The 20,240-nt window shown below is 52.1% G+C and overlaps 2 protein-coding genes across 2 annotated transcripts; both read left to right on the top strand.

Moving 5' to 3' along the window:
* The first annotated feature begins 929 nt into the window (after positions 1 to 929).
* LOC136636082 (claw keratin-like) lies at positions 930 to 1,463 on the top strand. The gene has a single exon (XM_066611103.1). It carries the CDS (start codon positions 930 to 932, stop codon positions 1,461 to 1,463), a length of 534 nt encoding a protein of 177 aa, XP_066467200.1.
* An 8,071-nt stretch (positions 1,464 to 9,534) lies between these two features.
* Positions 9,535 to 10,068, top strand: LOC136636081 (claw keratin-like). Its single transcript, XM_066611102.1, has one exon. It carries the CDS (start codon positions 9,535 to 9,537, stop codon positions 10,066 to 10,068), a length of 534 nt encoding a protein of 177 aa, XP_066467199.1.
* Positions 10,069 to 20,240: the final 10,172 nt, after the last annotated feature.

The raw sequence follows: 20,240 nt of genomic DNA, 5'->3' as shown, positions 1-20,240 counted from the left end.
TGGTCTTCCGTATTGTTGCCAGATCTCTCTGCATCTCTGAGGCATCCTCTGAAATGCAGGGGTCTTTGTCTACCCTGGGGGAAGAGTCGTGGCATGCAGGTAGAATTCCAGGATGTGGGAAGGGATCTTGGAGGGCATCTAGTCCAGCCTCCTGCTCTTGCAGGAAACTGCCACAGCCTTCCTCCAGCCTCTGCTAGAGGGTCACACGCCTAGTCAACCCTGGTTTGAGTAGCGCCCACAATGCACTCCTCACTCTTGGGCACGGGGCTCAATTTGTCTACAAATGGCCACTGGAGTCCCCTGTAAGCAGCCTTGTTCTGGAAGGTTGGTCTGTATCCTTTGATTCAGATTGTCAGCATGACAGGAGGATGAATGAGTAATTAATTAATTGGAGGATTGAGGGCTTGAAGGGTGGAGAACAGCAGGGGGAGGAGGAATCGGGAATAGGGCAACCATTGCAGTAGCTGAAAAAGCACGGTAGCTCCGACATCTCCAGAGCCTCCACTTGAATGCCATGGGGCAGGGTTTCTCAAACTGTGGGTCAGGACCCACTAGCACTCTTCCCTTCTGGGTCCTGCCAGCATCCTGCACACAGAGATTCAGGCCATCAGCCTGGCTGCAGGATGAACATCAGAGAGGGGCGGAAGGGCAGAGGTGACCATCATTCAGACATCAATAGGGATGCTCTTCAAACAAGGTTGAGAAGAACGAAGGATCGTGAGTGAAGGGACTGGGTTTAGGGTCTCTGGAAGTAGGACCTCATTAGTAGGGGCTTGAAGGATGGGGAACGGCAGCAGGAGGCCGAGGGCAGGGAATAGGGGAGCTGATGCAATAGCTGAGGACTCTGCAGCGACAACATCTCCTGAGCGTCCCACTGAACGTATCCTTGTGTCCCCTGATGCTTGTTTCAGAGCCCGCTCCATCCCACCATGGTTGACTGTGGTCCATCCTGCACCGTCCCATCCGTTGCCTCCGCCCCAGTCGTGGGCTTTGGATCGGGAGGTTCTGGAGGTCTCGGCTATGGCTACAGGGGTCTCGGATACGGCCCCGGGGGTCTCGGATCCGGCCTCGGGGGTCTCGGATCTGTCTACGGGGGTATCGGTTACGGATACGGTGCTGGCGAAACCTCCGGCAACCTCGGCACCCTGGCTGGAGTCCTCCCTTCCTGCGTGAACCAGATCCCACCGGCAGAGGTGGTCATCCAGCCCCCTCCCTCCATAGTGACCATCCCAGGGGCCATCCTGTCCGCTAGCTGCGAGCCCGTGGCCGTCGGGGGCAACACTCCCTGCGCCGTGGGTGGCTCTGGGATTGTAGGATCAGGTTTCGGTGGAGCAGGCCTTTACGGGGGCTTGGGCTATGGGGCTTTGGGCTCTGGAGGCCTGGGCTGGGGCTCCGGCCTGAGGAGGGGTGGATTGTACGGAAGGAGGTCTATCCTGGGTCGCCGTGGTAGCGTGTGCCTCTAAACCTACAAGAAGATCCCTACGACGACAGGAATGGCCAGGAATGGACACGTACGATGCAGATTCCCTATCGAATGTCTAGGGCTGGAGGCAGAAGAGCTGAGCTCCTCGACCCTCCAGTCAACAGCTCGTGAATGAGCCTCGTCCGTTCCCCTTCTAGTTCTGAAAGTCTCCAGACCAAGGACCACCTCAAGTCTTTCGGTCTCTTCTCCTCCCCCCACTTTATTCTTCAGCTCCTCCATCTGCAATTGTGACTCCTTTTCCCATGTTCAATAAAACGCATGTTGTCATCTATCACAAGCCTCATGGGTGAAACTGCGTCATACGGCCCCAATTCCAGAGCTGTCCTGCCTGTAGCTTTGAGGATTCTGGGTAAGCTGGACCAGGAGGGGACCTTCACCGTCTCACAGTGAAAGGACGAGGAGAAACAGCCACGGGAGGGTATAAAGCAGGGAAACACAGGAGCCCTCCCAGAATCTCCAGGTGCATTACTTGGGACTTTCTCTTGGTGGGGACAGGGACGATGGTGGTCATCCAGCCCCCCCGCCCCGTGGTCACCATCCCATCTGTCACTCGTCTCTTGGGTGATGTTGTGTCGTACGGTCCTGATTCCTTAGCTGTTCTTTCTTTAGCATCCAGGGAGGCTTCTGGGTAAAGTGGACCAAGAGGGAACCTTCACCATCCCACAGTGGAGGGCGGAGGAGGAAGAGCCACTGAAGGGTAGGGAGTCTTGAGGCACAGGAGCCCTCCCAGAATCTCCAGGTCCATCACAGGGGACTTCCTCTTAGCGGGGACAGAGTCTGGATGGATCATCGATGATGCATGCTGGAGAGACTCGGAATCAGCCCCTGCAAGGCTCCTCTCGGTTTGGTCTTGAGGACACAGGACACTGATGGAGCCCTTGGCATCACGTGCCCCCCACTCAGACCTCCCAACATACATGGGCTGGAATAGGCTGAAGCTGCTGGCTTTAGAGCTCAGACAGGCTGTGGGATGAGCCGGCCCAGCAGAGAACATGTTGGCCGGGCATGTTGCCAGGGGGCGAAGGTTCCCTTCATATATGGAGAGAAGGGGCAGATCAGCGGGAGGAAGAAGCCGGGAGTTATGAGCTCTACGTGCTCACCAGTTCCACTACAACCACACAACACAGCATTCTTGTGGCCCTACAGAGAGGTGGCACCTCCACCTACTGGGTGTGTCTCTCTCATGGGCCAGTCTAAGGCACGTTCCTGACACTCCCAGATCGGCCCAGGGGACTTGTGCAGGCAGCACACACCTTCTGGATTGCTCTTAAAGGCTGCCATCCTGTGCACCCTTACCTGGGAGCAAGCCCCACTGAAGAAAGCGAGGTGTGCTGCTGAGAAGGCCTGCATAGTAATGGGCAGTGGGTCAGCTTAGTCATGCACTGGGTCCCCAAGTTAGGAACACGCAAGTTACGGAGTGCTGTGTTGAAGATTTTGCACAGATGTACACCACTCGTTGTGGTGATTTGCACAGGCACAATTGTGCTGAGTCAGCTATTTTGATTGGCATCCTTGCCAACTGGGAACTGGGAGGCTGAGGGCCCCATCCTGCCCAACTCTCCAGCACCGGTGCAGGTGTGATACTGCCCTGAGTGAAGGGAACAAAAGTCCTATGACCTTGAGGAGGTCTCCGTCACTGCCCAGCACCACCACAGAACGGCATGGCTGCCTCCATCCTGGAGAGTTGGGCAGGATCAGGCCCTTGATTTCCACATTTGGGAAGGAGTGAAAAGCGTCCTTTGGCGCTCACCATCTTCTCACGCCAGAACGATCCCCCGTCTTCAGCTGGCAGAGGTCTGGACTGCACCACCCACATCAGCCCGGGGTGTGTTTTCATGCCGTGTTCGGCGTGGTTTCTACTGGAAAAAGCTTTCCAAAACGCAACCTCTTCCCCCCTCCCACAGCACTGCCACAGTCCAAAGTGGTACAGCCTCCAAACTCTGCTGACTTATTCTGCCCCCCCCAAAACAAATTCTGCATAAATTGGAGCCAATCTCCATATTATAGAATGAGGAGGGCGACACCATGTGAGACTTTTGGGGACGGAGCTGCAGGTTTTCCAGTCCTCCTGCATTAAAAAATCCCGGCAAGGACCATGTTAGGTCACCAGGACGACAATGTCACCTGCTGTGTGCAGGCTGGAGGGAAACAGTCACGCTGACTTTCTTGGGACTCTACCACATCTGCCCTCTGCAGGTCTTCAGCTCCTACACTTGCTGACACTGTTTCTGGGCAGGCAGGAGAAGTTCTCCTTTCCCAACCAGAAGAAGTCTGTGCTTGCTTGAGTCAGACCCACTCTGATATCGGGTGTGTTTTTCAAAGGGTTCTTTCTCTGGGTTGGAGAAGGAACTCTGCACATGCTCAGTGGCACTCGAGCCTCTGCCGAATTTTTGGAAGCACCAAGCGGCATATCTCAGCTCCAGGGAAAAGAGGAGGGAACCCCTTTTGAAATGCACAGCTCCATACCTGACGCAGAAGGCGTGGGGGTGACTGCTCTTTTACTGTGGCTCCTTCCATAGCAGCAAAACCCCTGGAGTCATAATTTCTAATTAAGCCTCTGCAAAGACTTGCTCGTTTTCCCTCCGCCAAGTGGATGTTCGGAGCTCCTGCCGACTTCCCTGCCAAAGACAACATTCCCTGAGAATGTTCTGGAAGGAGATCACTCCCAAATTCTTGGCTGCAACGTCAGTTTGGGGAGTCCCACTGCAGGGTCTGCCGAACAGGCTGCAATTCCACAGGTGTTGCTTTGTTGAACTTAGAGATGTGGCAATCAGGGACGCTTATACATTCAGATGGTTCACATTCAACGGGACGGTCCCTGTTTTTCTCTTCCCAAATCCTTGGTTGCAGCATCCGAGAGTCCCACAGCGTGGCGTACAGAAGAGGCTGCGGTTCAACAGGCGTTGCTTGTCCAGCTTAGAGATGCAATAATCAGGAATGATTATACATTCAATGGTCGCATTTAATGGGATGGTCCCTGATTTCCCCCTCCCTAAGGGTCACCTCGGCCCTCCTTGATGCTCCCAGGCTACACCACTGAACCATTTAGCATCTTTGAACGTTGCTGAACCTGCTCCTGAAACAATGTTCAGATCCAGAGGAATCTGAAGGACCTCCTCCTATGTAACCCTCCTCTTCCCCTAGAGCTGTGAGATAGGGCCCTGTTTAGGATACCACCACCGTCTGAAGCCAAGGGGATGATGAGAAGGAGCAGGGCCTTTTCTGCTCTGGCACCCTCCCCCTCCCCCTTAAGAGGCCCTCATTAAGGCTGCTGAACGACTGAGCATCTTTCTCTATTGCTGAACCTGCTCCTGGATCAGGCAGAATCTTCAGGACCTCCTTCTCCCATGTAATCCTGCACACCCCCTACAATAGTCAAATAGGGCCCTGCTTAGGGTACGGCCACCATCTGAAGCAAAAGGGATGGTCTTCTTTCTTGACAGCCCCCAAAAGATATTGGAGGTTCTGTTCCAAACAGGAGCCTCCACAAAAGCTCAGGTTCCTACCATGTGAACAGGTTCAGGCCCAACTCTGCGATAGGCGGATACACTTTACCAGAGAGAGAGAGAGAGAGAGAGAGAGAGAGAGAGAGAGAGAGAGAGAGAGAGAGAGAGACTAGGGTCACCTTTTAGAAGGAGACATTTTCCTTGGAGGAGCAACTCCGTTCAAAGTACCCGTGCTAAATTATGCAGGGGAAGGATAGAGTGGATAGGGAGATGCTCTTTACAATCTCACATAATGCCAGAACCAGGGGACATCCACTAAAATTGAGTGTTGGGAGGGTTAGGACAGACAGAAGAAAATATTTAATTACTCATAAGAACATAAGAACAGCCCCACTGGATCAGGCCAGAGGCCCATCTAGTCCAGTTTCCTGTATCGCACAGCGGCCCACCAAATGCCCCAGGGAGCACACCAGATAACAAGAGACCTGCAAGGCCTCCTGGGAATTGTAGTTAAGGACATAAGAACAGCCCCACTGGATCAGGCCCTAGGCCCATCTAGTCCAGCTTCCTGTATCTCACAGCGGCCCACCAAATGCCCCAGGGAGCACACCAGACAAAAAGAGACCTGCAAGGCCTCCTGGGAACAGTAGTTTAAGAACATAAGAACAGCCCCACTGGATCAGGCCAGAGGTCCATCTAGTCCAGCTTCCTGTATCTCACAGCGGCCCACCAAATGCCCCAGGGAGCACACCAGACAAAAAGAGACCTGCAAGGCCTCCTGGGAACTGTAGTTTAAGAACATAAGAACAGCCCCACTGGATCAGGCCAGAGGCCCATCTAGTCCAGCTTCCTGTATCTCACAGCGGCCCACCAAATGCCCCAGGGAGCACACCAGATAAGAAGAGACCTGCAAGGCCTCCTGGGAACTGTAGTTTAAGAACATAAGAACAGCCCCACTGGATCAGGCCAGAGGCCCATCTAGTCCAGCTTCCTGTATCTCACAGCGGCCCACCAAATGCCCCAGGGAGCACACCAGATAAGAAGAGACCTGCAAGGCCTCCTGGGAACTGTAGTTTAAGAACATAAGAACAGCCCCACTGGATCAGGCCAGAGGCCCATCTAGTCCAGCTTCCTGTATCTCACAGCGGCCCACCAAATGCCCCAGGGAGCACACCAGATAACAAGAGACCTCATCCTGGGGGCCCTCCCCTACATCTGGCATTCTGACTTAACCCATTTCTAAAATCAGGAGGTTGCGCATACACATCATGGCTTGTACCCCATTCCTCCAGAAATTTGTCCAATCCCCTTTTAAAGGCGTCTAGGCTAGACGCCAGCATCACATCCTGTGGCAAGGAGTTCCACAGACCGACCACACGCTGAGTAAAGAAATATTTTCTTTTGTCTGTCCTAACCCGCCCAACACTTAATTTTAGTGGATGTCCCCTGGTTCTGGTATTATGTGAGAGGGAAAAGAGCATCTCTTTATCCACTCGATTCCCTGCATAATTTTGTATGTCTCAATCATGTCCCCCCTCAGGCGCCACTTTTCTAGGCTGAAGAGGCCCAAACGCCGTAGCCTTTCCTCATAAGGAAGGTGCCCCAGCCCTGTAATCATCTTAGTTGCTCTCTTTTGCACCTTTTCCATTTCCACTATGTCTTTTTTGAGATGCGGCGACCAGAACTGGACACAATACTCCAGGTGTGGCCTGACCATAGATTTGTACAACGGCATTATAATACTAGCCGTTTTGTTCTCAATACCCTTCCTAATGATCCCAAGCATAGAATTGGCCTTCTTCACTGCCGCCGCACATTGGGTCGACACTTTCATCGTCCTGTCCACCACCACCCCAAGATCTCTCTCCTGATCTGTCACAGACAGCTCAGAACCCATCAGCCTGTATCTAAAGTTTTGATTTTTTTGCCCCAATGTGCATGACTTTACACTTACTGACATTGAAGCGCATCTGCCATTTTGCTGCCCATTCTGCCAGTCTGGAGAGATCCTTCTGGAGCTCCTCACAATCACTTCTGGTCTTTACCACTCGGAAAAGTTTGGTGTCGTCTGCAAACTTAGCCACTTCACTGCTCAACCCTGTCTCCAGGTCATTTATGAAGAGGTTGAAAAGCACCGGTCCCAGGACAGATCCTTGGGGCACACCGCTTTTCATCTCTCTCCATTGTGAAAATTGCCCATTGACACCCACTCTCTGCTTCCTGGCCTCCAACCAGTTCTCAATCCACGAGAGGACCTGTCCTCTAATTCCCTGACTGTGGAGTTTTTTCAGTAGCCTTTGGTGAGGGACCGTGTCAAATGCCTTCTGAAAGTCCAGATATATAATGTCCACGGGTTCTCCCGCATCCACATGCCTGTTGACCTTTTCAAAGAATTCTATAAGGTTCGTGAGGCAAGACTTACCCTTACAGAAGCCATGCTGACTCTCCCTCAGCAAGGCCTGTTCGTCTATGTGTTTTGAGATCCTATCTTTGATGAGGCATTCCACCATCTTACCCGGTATGGATGTTAGGCTGAACGGCCTATAGTTTCCCGGGTCCCCCCTCTTCCCTTTTTAAAAATAGGCGTGACATTTGCTATCCTCCAATCTTCTGGCACCGTGTCCATTTTGAATCCTGGGGTCCAGGGGTTTGGGGAAGCCGGATGGAGCCACTGGGGTGGGGCAGAGACTCTCAACCATCTCCCGCCACCTGTGGATCTATGGAATCCTGGGGTCCAGGGGGTTGGGGAAGCCGGATGGAGCCATGGGGGTGGGGCAGAGACACTCAACCATCTCCCGCCACCTGTGGATCTATGGAATCCTGGGGTCCAGGGTTTTGGGCAGCCAGGCGGGGCCTCTAGTGGGCACAGAACCTCAACCAGTGCCCCTGCCACACAAGGGCCAATGGAATCCCAAAGCCCAAGCAGAGATTCCCCATGTTGAAGTGTCATAGGAGGGGCTTTGTGGGTCCCTAAATGGCTGCTTCTCCCCACACCCCAGGGGACGCTTCCACAGAGAGACGGGAGGTCTCCCAGTCAACGGCCGGCACTGGTGTTGGGGGTTTCAGGGCTCCGCTTATCCAGGGGAGCCTCTGATGCTCTCGGTCTGGGATCAGCACCTGACTCAGCCAAGGCTCGGCGCCTCTCCCGGCTCCCCAGAACCCTCAGCGTGCAAGCAGAGCAGTTTGCCGAGAGCCTCCCCGGTCTGGCCGCCTGGGAGGGGAGGCCTCGGGCCCTGAGTCCGCTTGTTGTGGCTCCTGCAAACAGGCAAATAAGCAGAAGCATTTCTGCAGAAGAAGAAGATCAAAGGGTCCCAGAGCGAGTGTCTTCATGAGGTGCTGACAAAGACACTCCATCTTTGTTGGTAGTCATTAAAGTAATCCAGGGGCAGGATGTGCTTTGCCAATTATTTGCCTTGCCTGCAAAATTAATGCCCTGGGCCAAAAGAAGCGTCTTCCAGGGCCACGGGGGGACGTGGGCAAAGCACTATAAAAGGCTCCTCCGGCCCGAGAGCCTCCAACAGCTTCACTGACAGCCTCCCCAGCTTCATCTCTCGCTTTCTTCTCCTTGGTAAGTCCAGGCCAGAAGTTCTGGGTAAGTCAAGGGGTGTCTGCAGGACGTTGGTTGCCCACACTCCAATGGGCAAGGACGTTTTGGAGTGGCCACAGTTCATCTCTATGGTCTTCCGTATTGTTGCCAGATCTCTCTGCATCTCTGAGGCATCCTCTGAAATGCAGGGGTCTTTGTCTACCCTGGGGGAAGAGTCGTGGCATGCAGGTAGAATTCCAGGATGTGGGAAGGGATCTTGGAGGGCATCTAGTCCAGCCTCCTGCTCTTGCAGGAAACTGCCACAGCCTTCCTCCAGCCTCTGCTAGAGGGTCACACGCCTAGTCAACCCTGGTTTGAGTAGCGCCCACAATGCACTCCTCACTCTTGGGCACGGGGCTCAATTTGTCTACAAATGGCCACTGGAGTCCCCTGTAAGCAGCCTTGTTCTGGAAGGTTGGTCTGTATCCTTTGATTCAGATTGTCAGCATGACAGGAGGATGAATGAGTAATTAATTAATTGGAGGATTGAGGGCTTGAAGGGTGGAGAACAGCAGGGGGAGGAGGAATCGGGAATAGGGCAACCATTGCAGTAGCTGAAAAAGCACGGTAGCTCCGACATCTCCAGAGCCTCCACTTGAATGCCATGGGGCAGGGTTTCTCAAACTGTGGGTCAGGACCCACTAGCACTCTTCCCTTCTGGGTCCTGCCAGCATCCTACACACAGAGATTCAGGCCATCAGCCTGGCTGCAGGATGAACACCAGAGAGGGGCGGAAGGGCAGAGGTGACCATCATTCAAACATCAGTAGGGAGGCTCTTCAAACAAGGTTGAGAAGAACGAAGGATCTTGAGTGAAGGGACTGGGTTTAGGGTCTCTGGAAGTAGGACCTCATTAGTAGGGGCTTGAAGGATGGGGAACGGCAGCAGGAGGCCGAGGGCAGGGAATAGGGGAGCTGATGCAATAGCTGAGGACTCTGCAGCGACAACATCTCCTGAGCGTCCCACTGAACGTATCCTTGTGTCCCCTGATGCTTGTTTCAGAGCCCGCTCCATCCCACCATGGTTGACTGTGGTCCATCCTGCACCGTCCCATCCGTTGCCTCCGCCCCAGTCGTGGGCTTTGGATCGGGAGGTTCTGGAGGTCTCGGCTATGGCTACGGGGGTCTCGGATACGGCCCCGGGGGTCTCGGATCCGGCCTCGGGGGTCTCGGATCTGTCTACGGGGGTATCAGTTACGGATACGGTGCTGGCGAAACCTCCGGCAACCTCGGCACCCTGGCTGGAGTCCTCCCTTCCTGCGTGAACCAGATCCCACCGGCAGAGGTGGTCATCCAGCCCCCTCCCTCCATAGTGACCATCCCAGGGGACATCCTGTCCGCTAGCTGCGAGCCCGTGGCCGTCGGGGGCAACACTCCCTGCGCCGTGGGTGGCTCTGGGATTGTAGGATCAGGTTTCGGTGGAGCAGGCCTTTACGGGGGCTTGGGCTATGGGGCTTTGGGCTCTGGAGGCCTGGGCTGGGGCTCCGGCCTGAGGAGGGGTGGATTGTACGGAAGGAGGTCTATCCTGGGTCGCCGTGGTAGCGTGTGCCTCTAAACCTACAAGAAGATCCCTACGACGACAGGAATGGCCAGGAATGGACACGTACGATGCAGATCCCCTATCGAATGTCTAGGGCTGGAGGCAGAAGAGCTGAGCTCCTCGACCCTCCAGTCAACAGCTCCTGAATGAGCCTCGTCCGTTCCCCTTCTAGTTCTGAAAGTCTCCAGACCAAGGACCACCTCAAGTCTCTCGGTCTCTTCTCCTCCCCCCACTTTATTCTTCAGCTCCTCCATCTGCAATTGTGACTCCTTTTCCCATGTTCAATAAAACACATGTTGTCATCTATCACAAGCCTCATGGGTGAAACTGCGTCATACGGCCCCGATTCCAGAGCTGTCCTGTCTGTAGCTTTGAGGATTCTGGGTAAGCTGGACCAGGAGGGGACCTTCACCGTCTCACAGTGAAAGGACGAGGAGAAACAGCCACGGGAGGGTATAAAGCAGGGAAACACAGGAGCCCTCCCAGAATCTCCAGGTGCATTACTTGGGACTTTCTCTTGGTGGGGACAGGGACGATGGTGGTCATCCAGCCCCCCCGCCCCGTGGTCACCATCCCATCTGTCACTCGTCTCTTGGGTGATGTTGTGTCGTACGGTCCTGATTCCTTAGCTGTTCTTTCTTTAGCATCCAGGGAGGCTTCTGGGTAAAGTGGACCAAGAGGGAACCTTCACCATCCCACAGTGGAGGGCGGAGGAGGAAGAGCCACTGAAGGGTAGGGAGTCTTGAGGCACAGGAGCCCTCCCAGAATCTCCAGGTCCATCACAGGGGACTTCCTCTTAGCGGGGACAGAGTCTGGATGGATCATCGATGATGCATGCTGGAGAGACTCGGAATCAGCCCCTGCAAGGCTCCTCTCGGTTTGGTCTTGAGGACACAGGACACTGATGGAGCCCTTGGCATCACGTGCCCCCCACTCAGACCTCCCAACATACATGGGCTGGAATAGGCTGAAGCTGCTGGCTTTAGAGCTCAGACAGGCTGTGGGATGAGCCGGCCCAGCAGAGAACATGTTGGCCGGGCATGTTGCCAGGGGGCGAAGGTTCCCTTCATATATGGAGAGAAGGGGCAGATCAGCGGGAGGAAGAAGCCGGGAGTTATGAGCTCTACGTGCTCACCAGTTCCACTACAACCACACAACACAGCATTCTTGTGGCCCTACAGAGAGGTGGCACCTCCACCTACTGGGTGTGTCTCTCTCATGGGCCAGTCTAAGGCACGTTCCTGACACTCCCAGATCGGCCCAGGGGACTTGTGCAGGCAGCACACACCTTCTGGATTGCTCTTAAAGGCTGCCATCCTGTGCACCCTTACCTGGGAGCAAGCCCCACTGAAGAAAGCGAGGTGTGCTGCTGAGAAGGCCTGCATAGTAATGGGCAGTGGGTCAGCTTAGTCATGCACTGGGTCCCCAAGTTAGGAACACGCAAGTTACGGAGTGCTGTGTTGAAGATTTTGCACAGATGTACACCACTCGTTGTGGTGATTTGCACAGGCACAATTGTGCTGAGTCAGCTATTTTGATTGGCATCCTTGCCAACTGGGAACTGGGAGGCTGAGGGCCCCATCCTGCCCAACTCTCCAGCACCGGTGCAGGTGTGATACTGCCCTGAGTGAAGGGAACAAAAGTCCTATGACCTTGAGGAGGTCTCCGTCACTGCCCAGCACCACCACAGAACGGCATGGCTGCCTCCATCCTGGAGAGTTGGGCAGGATCAGGCCCTTGATTTCCACATTTGGGAAGGAGTGAAAAGCGTCCTTTGGCGCTCACCATCTTCTCACGCCAGAACGATCCCCCGTCTTCAGCTGGCAGAGGTCTGGACTGCACCACCCACATCAGCCCGGGGTGTGTTTTCATGCCGTGTTCGGCGTGGTTTCTACTGGAAAAAGCTTTCCAAAACGCAACCTCTTCCCCCCTCCCACAGCACTGCCACAGTCCAAAGTGGTACAGCCCCCAAACTCTGCTGACTTATTCTGCCCCCCCCCCCAAAACAAATTCTGCATAAATTGGACCCATTCTCCATATTATAGGAAGAGGAGGGCGACACCATGTGAGACTTTTGGGGACGGAGCTGCAGGTTTTCCAGTCCTCCTGCATTAAAAAATCCCGGCAAGGACCATGTTAGGTCACCAGGACGACAATGTCACCTGCTGTGTGCAGGCTGGAGGGAAACAGTCACGCTGACTTTCTTGGGACTCTACCACATCTGCCCTCTGCAGGTCTTCAGCTCCTACACTTGCTGACACTGTTTCTGGGCAGGCAGGAGAAGTTCTCCTTTCCCAACCAGAAGAAGTCTGTGCTTGCTTGAGTCAGACCCACTCTGATATCGGGTGTGTTTTTCAAAGGGTTCTTTCTCTGGGTTGGAGAAGGAACTCTGCACATGCTCAGTGGCACTCGAGCCTCTGCCGAATTTTTGGAAGCACCAAGCGGCATATCTCAGCTCCAGGGAAAAGAGGAGGGAACCGCTTTTGAAATGCACAACTCCATACCTGACGCAGAAGGCGTGGGGGTGACTGCTCTTTTACTGTGGCTCCTTCCATAGCAGCAAAACCCCTGGAGTCATAATTTCTAATTAAGCCTCTGCAAAGACTTGCTCGTTTTCCCTCCGCCAAGTGGATGTTCGGAGCTCCTGCCGACTTCCCTGCCAAAGACAACATTCCCTGAGAATGTTCTGGAAGGAGATCACTCCCAAATTCTTGGCTGCAGTGTTAGTTGGGGGAGTTCCACTGCAGGGTCTGCCGAACAGGCTGTGGTTCCAAAGGTGTTACGTTGTTCAACTTAGAGATGCGGCAATCAGGGATGCTTATACATTCGGATGGTTCACATTCAATGGGACGGTCCCTGTTTTTCTCTTCCCAAATCCTTGGTTGCAGCATCCGAGAGTCCCACAGCGTGGCGTACAGAAGAGGCTGCGGTTCAACAGGCGTTGCTTGTCCAGCTTAGAGATGCAATAATCAGGAATGATTATACATTCAATGGTCGCATTTAATGGGATGGTCCCTGATTTTCCCCTCCCTAAGGGTCACCTCGGCCCTCCTTGATGCTCCCAGGCTACACCACTGAACCATTTAGCATCTTTGAACGTTGCTGAACCTGCTCCTGAAACAATGTTCAGATCCAGAGGAATCTGAAGGACCTCCTCCTATGTAACCCTCCTCTTCCCCTAGAGCTGTGAGATAGGGCCCTGTTTAGGATACCACCACCGTCTGAAGCCAAGGGGATGATGAGAAGGAGCAGGGCCTTTTCTGCTCTGGCACCCTCCCCCTCCCCCTTAAGAGGCCCTCATTAAGGCTGCTGAATGACTGAGCATCTTTCTCTATTGCTGAACCTGCTCCTGGATCAGGCAGAATCTTCAGGACCTCCTTCTCCCATGTAACCCTGCACACCCCATACAATAGTCAAATAGGGCCCTGCTTAGGGTATGGCCACCATCTGAAGCAAAAGGGATGGTCTTCTTTCTTGACAGCCCCCAAAAGATATTGGAGGTTCTGTTCCAAACAGGAGCCTCCACAAAAGCTCAGGTTCCTACCATGTGAACAGGTTCAGGCCCAACTCTGCGATAGGCGGATACACTTTACCAGAGAGAGAGAGAGAGAGAGAGAGAGAGAGAGAGAGAGAGAGAGACTAGGGTCACCTTTTAGAAGGAGACATTTTCCTTGGAGGAGCAACTCCGTTCAAAGTACTCGTGCTAAATTATGCAGGGGAAGGATAGAGTGGATAGGGAGATGCTCTTTACAGTCTCACATAACGCCAGAACCAGGGGACATCCACTAAAATTGAGTGTTGGGAGGGTTAGAACAGACAGAAGAAAATATTTAATTACTCATAAGAACATAAGAACATAAGCACAGCCCCACTGGATCAGGCCATAGGCCCATCTAGTCCAGTTTCCTGTATCTCACAGCGGCCCACCAAATGCCCCAGGGAGCACACCAGATAACAAATGTTTCAGACCTCATTGATAAATTAAAGATCAATAAGGCCATGATGGCATCCACCCAAGAGTTATTAAGGAATTGAAGAATGAAGTTGCAGATCTCTTGACTAAAATATGCAACTTGTCCCTCAAGACGGCCACAGAGCCAGAGGATTGGAGGATAGCAAATGTCACGCCTATTTTTAAAAAGGGAAAGAGGGGGGACCCGGGAAACTATAGGCCGGTCAGCCTAACATCCATACCGGGTAAGATGGTGGAATGCCTCATCAAAGATAAAATCTCAAAACACATAGACGAACTGGCCTTGCTGAGGGAGAGTCAGCCTGGCTTCTGTAAGGGTAAGTCTTGCCTCACGAACCTTATAGAATTCTTTGAAAAGGTCAACAGGAATGTGGATGTGGGAGAACCCGTAGACATTATATATCTGGACTTTCAGAAGGTGTTGGACACGGTCCCTCACCAAAGGCTACTGAAAAAACTCCACAGTCAGAGAATTAGAGGACAGGTCATCTCATGGATTGAGAACTGGTTGGAGGCCAGGAAGCAGATAGTGGGTGTTAATGGGCAATTTTCACAATGGAGAGAGGTGAAAAGCGGTGTGCCCCAAGGATCTGTCCTGGGATCGGTGCTTTTCAACCTCTTCATTAATGACCTGGAGACAGGGTTGAGCAGTGAAGTGGCTAAGTTTGCAGATGACAACTCAGCATGTGGTTGGTCTGTGGAACTCCTTGCCACAGGATGTGGTGATGGCGTCTGGCCTGGACGCCTTTAAAAGGGGATTGGTCAAGTTTCTGGAGGAAAAATCCATTACGGTGTACAAGCCATGATGTGTATGCGCAACCTCCTGATTTTAGAAATGGGCTATGTCAGAAGGCCAGATGCAAGGGAGGGCACCAGGATGAGGTCCCTTGTTCTCTGGTGTGCTCCCTGGGGCATCTGGTGGGCCGCTGTGAGATACAGGAAGCTGGACTAGATGTGTTGCAAGGTCATTGCTTAATTGTTGTGTCCGCAGCAAATTTCAAACAAGCTCAGAGTGAGCTTGAAGAGCAAAGTTGAAAATAAACTCAAAAATAGACTTGGTAAGCAAGCCTGGTGAAAATGAGCAAACATTTATTCATTGCCAGCAATGGGCTTCTCTCGGTGGTTCAAAATGGGGAACACAGAGAGCTGTGGTCTCTCAGTGTCCCAGAGAAAAAGCAACATTCCCTTCTGGGTGTGACCATATATACCCGTGGGTTCTTTGTCTCAAGAAAACTCCAATCATATTTGTTAGAGCCTATGATGCCGGATATGGGGATTTTCATTGGCTATTGCCATATCTGGAGCATACATTTAAATATCTCAGGTTACTGTATTCGCCATTTTGGAGAACTCCTCCCCTTTCTGTAATGTCAATACTATTTCAAAAGTGGGCAGTGTGCCTCTATCCTAATTTTCCCAATTACACTAATCTGGTAATAATCCATTTATTTAAATCCGTGTTTATACTTATTTTATTCAGTATTTTATCCTCTTTTCCAATCTAATTTTAATTATTTTGTAACTCATTCCTACAAGAAGTTATTAAGACATTTCTGATTGCTATAAAATCTCTCTTCTTCTCTGATATAAGTTGCATTTTTAAGAGAAATCTCTAGCTGGAGGCCTCCCTTATCGGATTCTGCCAACTTTGATATGTAGTTCATACCTGTTTTGTCAGCTTTGAGTTTGAACAGACACCCTGTTAATGAGTCTGTGCCTACCAAGATTAATTATTCTCATTGCTAGAAATATTCTTAAATTCACTATCTATTCTGGCGCCTAGGAAAGTCTGGGCATTTTAGTTAGTTGTCAAGTTTCTGGAGGAAAAATCCATTACAGGGTACAAGCCATGATGTGTATGCGCAACCTCCTGATTTTAGAAATGGGCTATGTCAGAATGCCAGATGCAAGGGAGGGCACCAGGATGAGGTCTCTTGTTATCTGGTGTGCTCCCTGGGGCATTTGGTGGGCCGCTGTGAGATACAGGAAGCTGGACTAGATGGGCCTATGGCCTGATCCATTGGGGCTGTTCTTATGTTCTTAACTACAATTCCCAGGGGGCCTTGCAGGTCTCTTGTTATCTGGTGTGCTCCCTGGGGCATTTGGTGGGCCGCTGTGAGATACAGGAAGCTGGACTAGATGGGCCTATGGCCTGATCCAGTGGGGCTGTTCTTATGTTCTTAACTACAATTCCCAGGAAGCCTTGCAGGTCTTTTGTTATCTGGTGTGCTCCCTGGGGCATTTGGTGGGCCGCTGTGAGATACAGGAAGCTGGACTAGATGGGCCTATGGCCTGATCAAGTGGGGCTGTTCTTATGTTCTTAACTACAATTCCCAGGAAGCCTTGCAGGTCTTTTGTTATCTGGTGTGCTCCCTGGGGCATTTGGTGGGCCGCTGTGAGATACAGGAAGCTGGACTAGATGGGCCTGTGGCCTGATCCAGTGGGGCTGTTCTTATGTTCTTAAACTACAATTCCCAGGAAGCCTTGCAGGTCCTCTTGTTATCTGGTGTGCTCCCTGGGGCATTTGGTGGGCCGCTGTGAGATGCAGGAAGCTGGACTAGGTGGGCCTATGGCCTGATCCAGTGGAGCTGTTCTTATGTTCTTAACTACAATTCCCAGGAGGCCTTGCAGGTCTCTTGTTATCTGGTGTGCTCCCTGGGGCATTTGGTGGGCCGCTTTGAGATACAGGAAGCTGGACTAGATGGGCCTATGGCCTGCTCCAGTGGGGCTGTTCTGATGTTCTTAACTACAATTCCCAGGAGGCCTTGCAGGTCTCTTGTTATCTGGTGTGCTCCCTGGGGCATTTGGTGGGCCGCTGTGAGATGCAGGAAGCTGGACTAGGTGGGCCTATGGCCTGATCCAGTGGGGCTGTTCTTATGTTCTTAACTACAATTCCCAGAATGCCTTGCAGGTCTCTTGTTATCCGGTGTGCTCCCTGGGACATTTGGTGGGCTGCTGTGAGATGCAGGAAGCTGGACTAGATGGGCCTATGGCCTGATCCAGTGGGGCTGTTCTTATGTTCTTAAATATTAGATGTGGAATGCTGTACTACTGAACCAAGGTGAGCATTAATGCTGAGCGAAGGCCACACCAAACAACAGGGTTTTAGTTTCTGGTTTTGCCAACGAAGCCCAGCCAACCTCTCGCTTCCCTCTGCCTATCTATGGGGGAGGATCAGGGCATCGAGCGCCCAGAGGGTTGCGCGGAGCAAACTTCAAACAAGTACACGAGATGTAAGAAAAATAATCTGCATCACGAATGCTGTGGCTCGTCTTTGATTTCACGCTGCAGTAAGGGTGGGGGAGGTTGTAAAACTGCACATCCCTGAGCATCGATGCCTCATTTTCAAGCGCTTGGGCATAAAAAGCTGGAGGTTTGGCTCCACCTGCGCTGCTGAACTCTCTGTTTTGGTTCCCGTTTAGTGCTGCCCCGACAGAATTTTCTAGGGGTGAGAAGAGCAGCATTTTTTTACTTCTTTGATACGTTTGGAGAAGGCTTTATTGTGGTAGTAGTGTGGACGTAGCACACTACCTCCACCTCTACCTTCCCCTCCCCAGAATGGACCTCAAAATACCCTCGCTGGGGCACCAGCCATCGCCAGAACCGTACCTGTCCCACCCCCTGAAGAAGCAGGGCCCTGCCAGCAGGATTTAGCTGAGCGAGTTTCAACCTTTTTCAGCTCGTGGCGCACTGACAAGGTGCTAGAATGGCCAAGGCACACCGTTAGTATTTTGAGCACACCCTTAGTATTCTGTATGTAAAAATACACCATTGGTATTTTGAGCACTGACAAGGCACACCGTGCTGCTGGTAGGGGGCTCAAACCCCCCAATGGCTCTACTAAGAAATGACCCTCTCCAAACTCCTGCGGCGCACCTGTGGACCATCTGCGGCACACCAGTGTGCCATGGCACAGTGGGTTGAAAATGGCTGATTTAGAGCCCAGTCCTATGCGTGTCTGCTCAGAAGTAAGTCCCATTAGAGTCCGTGGGGCTTACTCCCGGGAAAAGCGTGGATAGGTTTGGGCTGTCAGCTCTTTATTTCAAATCGGTTTATCTCCTCCTCCCACAAGTGAGGTGCTCAGGACAGAACAGGATGTACAAAACAGAATAAAGTGTCTCTTAAATACTAAAAGTCAAAGCTCAATGTTACTTCCGCGGTTCTCAAGGTTTTTAGCACCGGGACCTGCTTTTTCGAATGACAATCTATCAGGACCCACTGGTGGTGATGTCATGAACTTGGAAGTGATGTCAAAGCTGGAAGTGACATCATCCACGTGGGCTTCCATCTCAAGCTGCGGTCAGCAGAAGTTCCCATTACACAGCACAGCTCGGAATTCAAACCGTCCGGCTTGGAAGTCAAAGCAGGAGGGAGTCTTGGGTCCTTCTCCTGCCACACAGCCCCCCCTTCCAGAATCCCCCCTATTCAGGGCAAAGCACCAGTCCTCTCCTCCATGGAGCTGGCTCAGGAGTGAGCCCCATTGATGTCACAGGGACTTCCTTTGGGGGACGCACACCTAGGATTGCCGTGCCGGTGACTCAGGCGTCTGACCCAAAGGCAGCTTCCGAAGTGCTCTTGCCTGCATGTGGAGAATTCTGCATGTCATTGTCTGATTTAATTTTATAACGAGGAAGATGATTTTGCAGAGTTCTAATTTTTTAACTCTGTATAAAAAATAATCATAATTAAAATAAGTTTCTTTGAAGGGCTTAAGGATCAAGCAAGGAGACAATAACCCAACTCTTGGGCGGAAGAGGCTGTGTTAATCCCAGCAATCCAGCACGCGGTTCGTCATCATGTCAGTGATCAAAGCGCGGGTCGTAAAAATGTGGCCTTCCAGCCAGAACCGACGCCACCAAACGGTATATAAGCACGGAGCCTTCCAGGGATTCTCCACCAGCTTCACTTGACTCTCTCGTCTCCTTGCATCTTCCGCCCTTTGGAGAAGAAGGTAAGTCAAACTTGGGGGGGGGGGGTGTTAAGGATGAAACATCGCCCTATTCGGGGGCCATGCACCAAGCTGATGTTTTATACCCAGGGGTCACGCCTGTGAAGTTCTCAAGCTCCGGTTTGGGTCTGTCTGTCCATGTCTGTGAGTTTGATCTCCCAAAAAGTTGGTCCGTCGTTAAGGGCTTGCGAGACGTAGAGAGGATATGCTGGACCATGAGACCAGTCAATGACTCTGACTGTTCATAAAAGTTTCCTTTGACTTGTAGAAGGACACCTTCTGTGAGCAGAAGGGTATCAGAGGAGGCCTTCTCCTGGGGATTGCCAGAAGGGATCTTCTCGGTCTTGGGATCGCAGAAGGGATCTTCACAGAAGGGTCGCCTTGGGTGCCTTTCGGGGAGAAAGGCAGCGTATGTGGCTGCAATCCTAACCACACTTTCCTGAGAGTAAGCCCCATTGAACAAAGTAGGACTTACTTTTGAGTAGACCTGGTTAGGCTTGTGCCCTAAATCAAATCAATAATCAATAAATTCTTCCAGTGAGACTTTCCAATTGGGAAAGGTTCTCCCTACACACAGGAGTAGGCACTTCATGAACGGAAGGACCCCACACTTGGTTCCTTGCTTAAGTTCTCTCAGTGGGGTCTCCTGTTGGGGGGATGGAACAGCCCAGAAAAAAAAACATCTTGGGTTTTAGGACGATGCATCATAAGGCAAGGCCCGGAAAAGAGTCTTGATCGATGGGAGTCTATGAAAATAGGGTTTTCAGAGACTATTGATCAATGTAGGAAGGAGTCATAAAGTCACAAAGGAACTGAAAGCTGAAAGGAGAATTCAACCTATACCCAGTGGGACCCATAACAGTGGGGAAGAGGAAGGGGGGAGATGTATCTCAACTGTCCCATTCAGGAAAAAGAGAAAAAGAAGGTACTCTTGTCCTATAAAAAAACAATTGGTTGGCAACCTTCAGTCTCGAAAGACTATGGTCTAAGCCTACAGCCCCCGGTATTCCCAGGCAGTCTCCCATGCAAGTACTAACCAGGCCTGACCCTGCTTAGCTTCCGAGATCATGCTATAAGCCTACAGCGCCCGGTATTCCCAGGCGGTCTCCCATCCAAGTACTAACCAGGCTCGACCCTGCTTAGCTTCTGAGATCATGGTATAAGCCTACAGCGCCCGGTATTCCCAGGCGGTCTCCCATCCAAGTACTAACCAGGCTCGACCCTGCTTAGCTTCCGAGATCATGGTATAAGCCTACAGCGCCCGGT

This window comes from Tiliqua scincoides, unplaced genomic scaffold, assembly GCF_035046505.1.
Source record: "Tiliqua scincoides isolate rTilSci1 unplaced genomic scaffold, rTilSci1.hap2 HAP2_SCAFFOLD_84, whole genome shotgun sequence".
Taxonomy (NCBI): domain Eukaryota; kingdom Metazoa; phylum Chordata; class Lepidosauria; order Squamata; family Scincidae; genus Tiliqua; species Tiliqua scincoides.
This window is presented reverse-complemented; position numbering and strand designations above follow the sequence as displayed.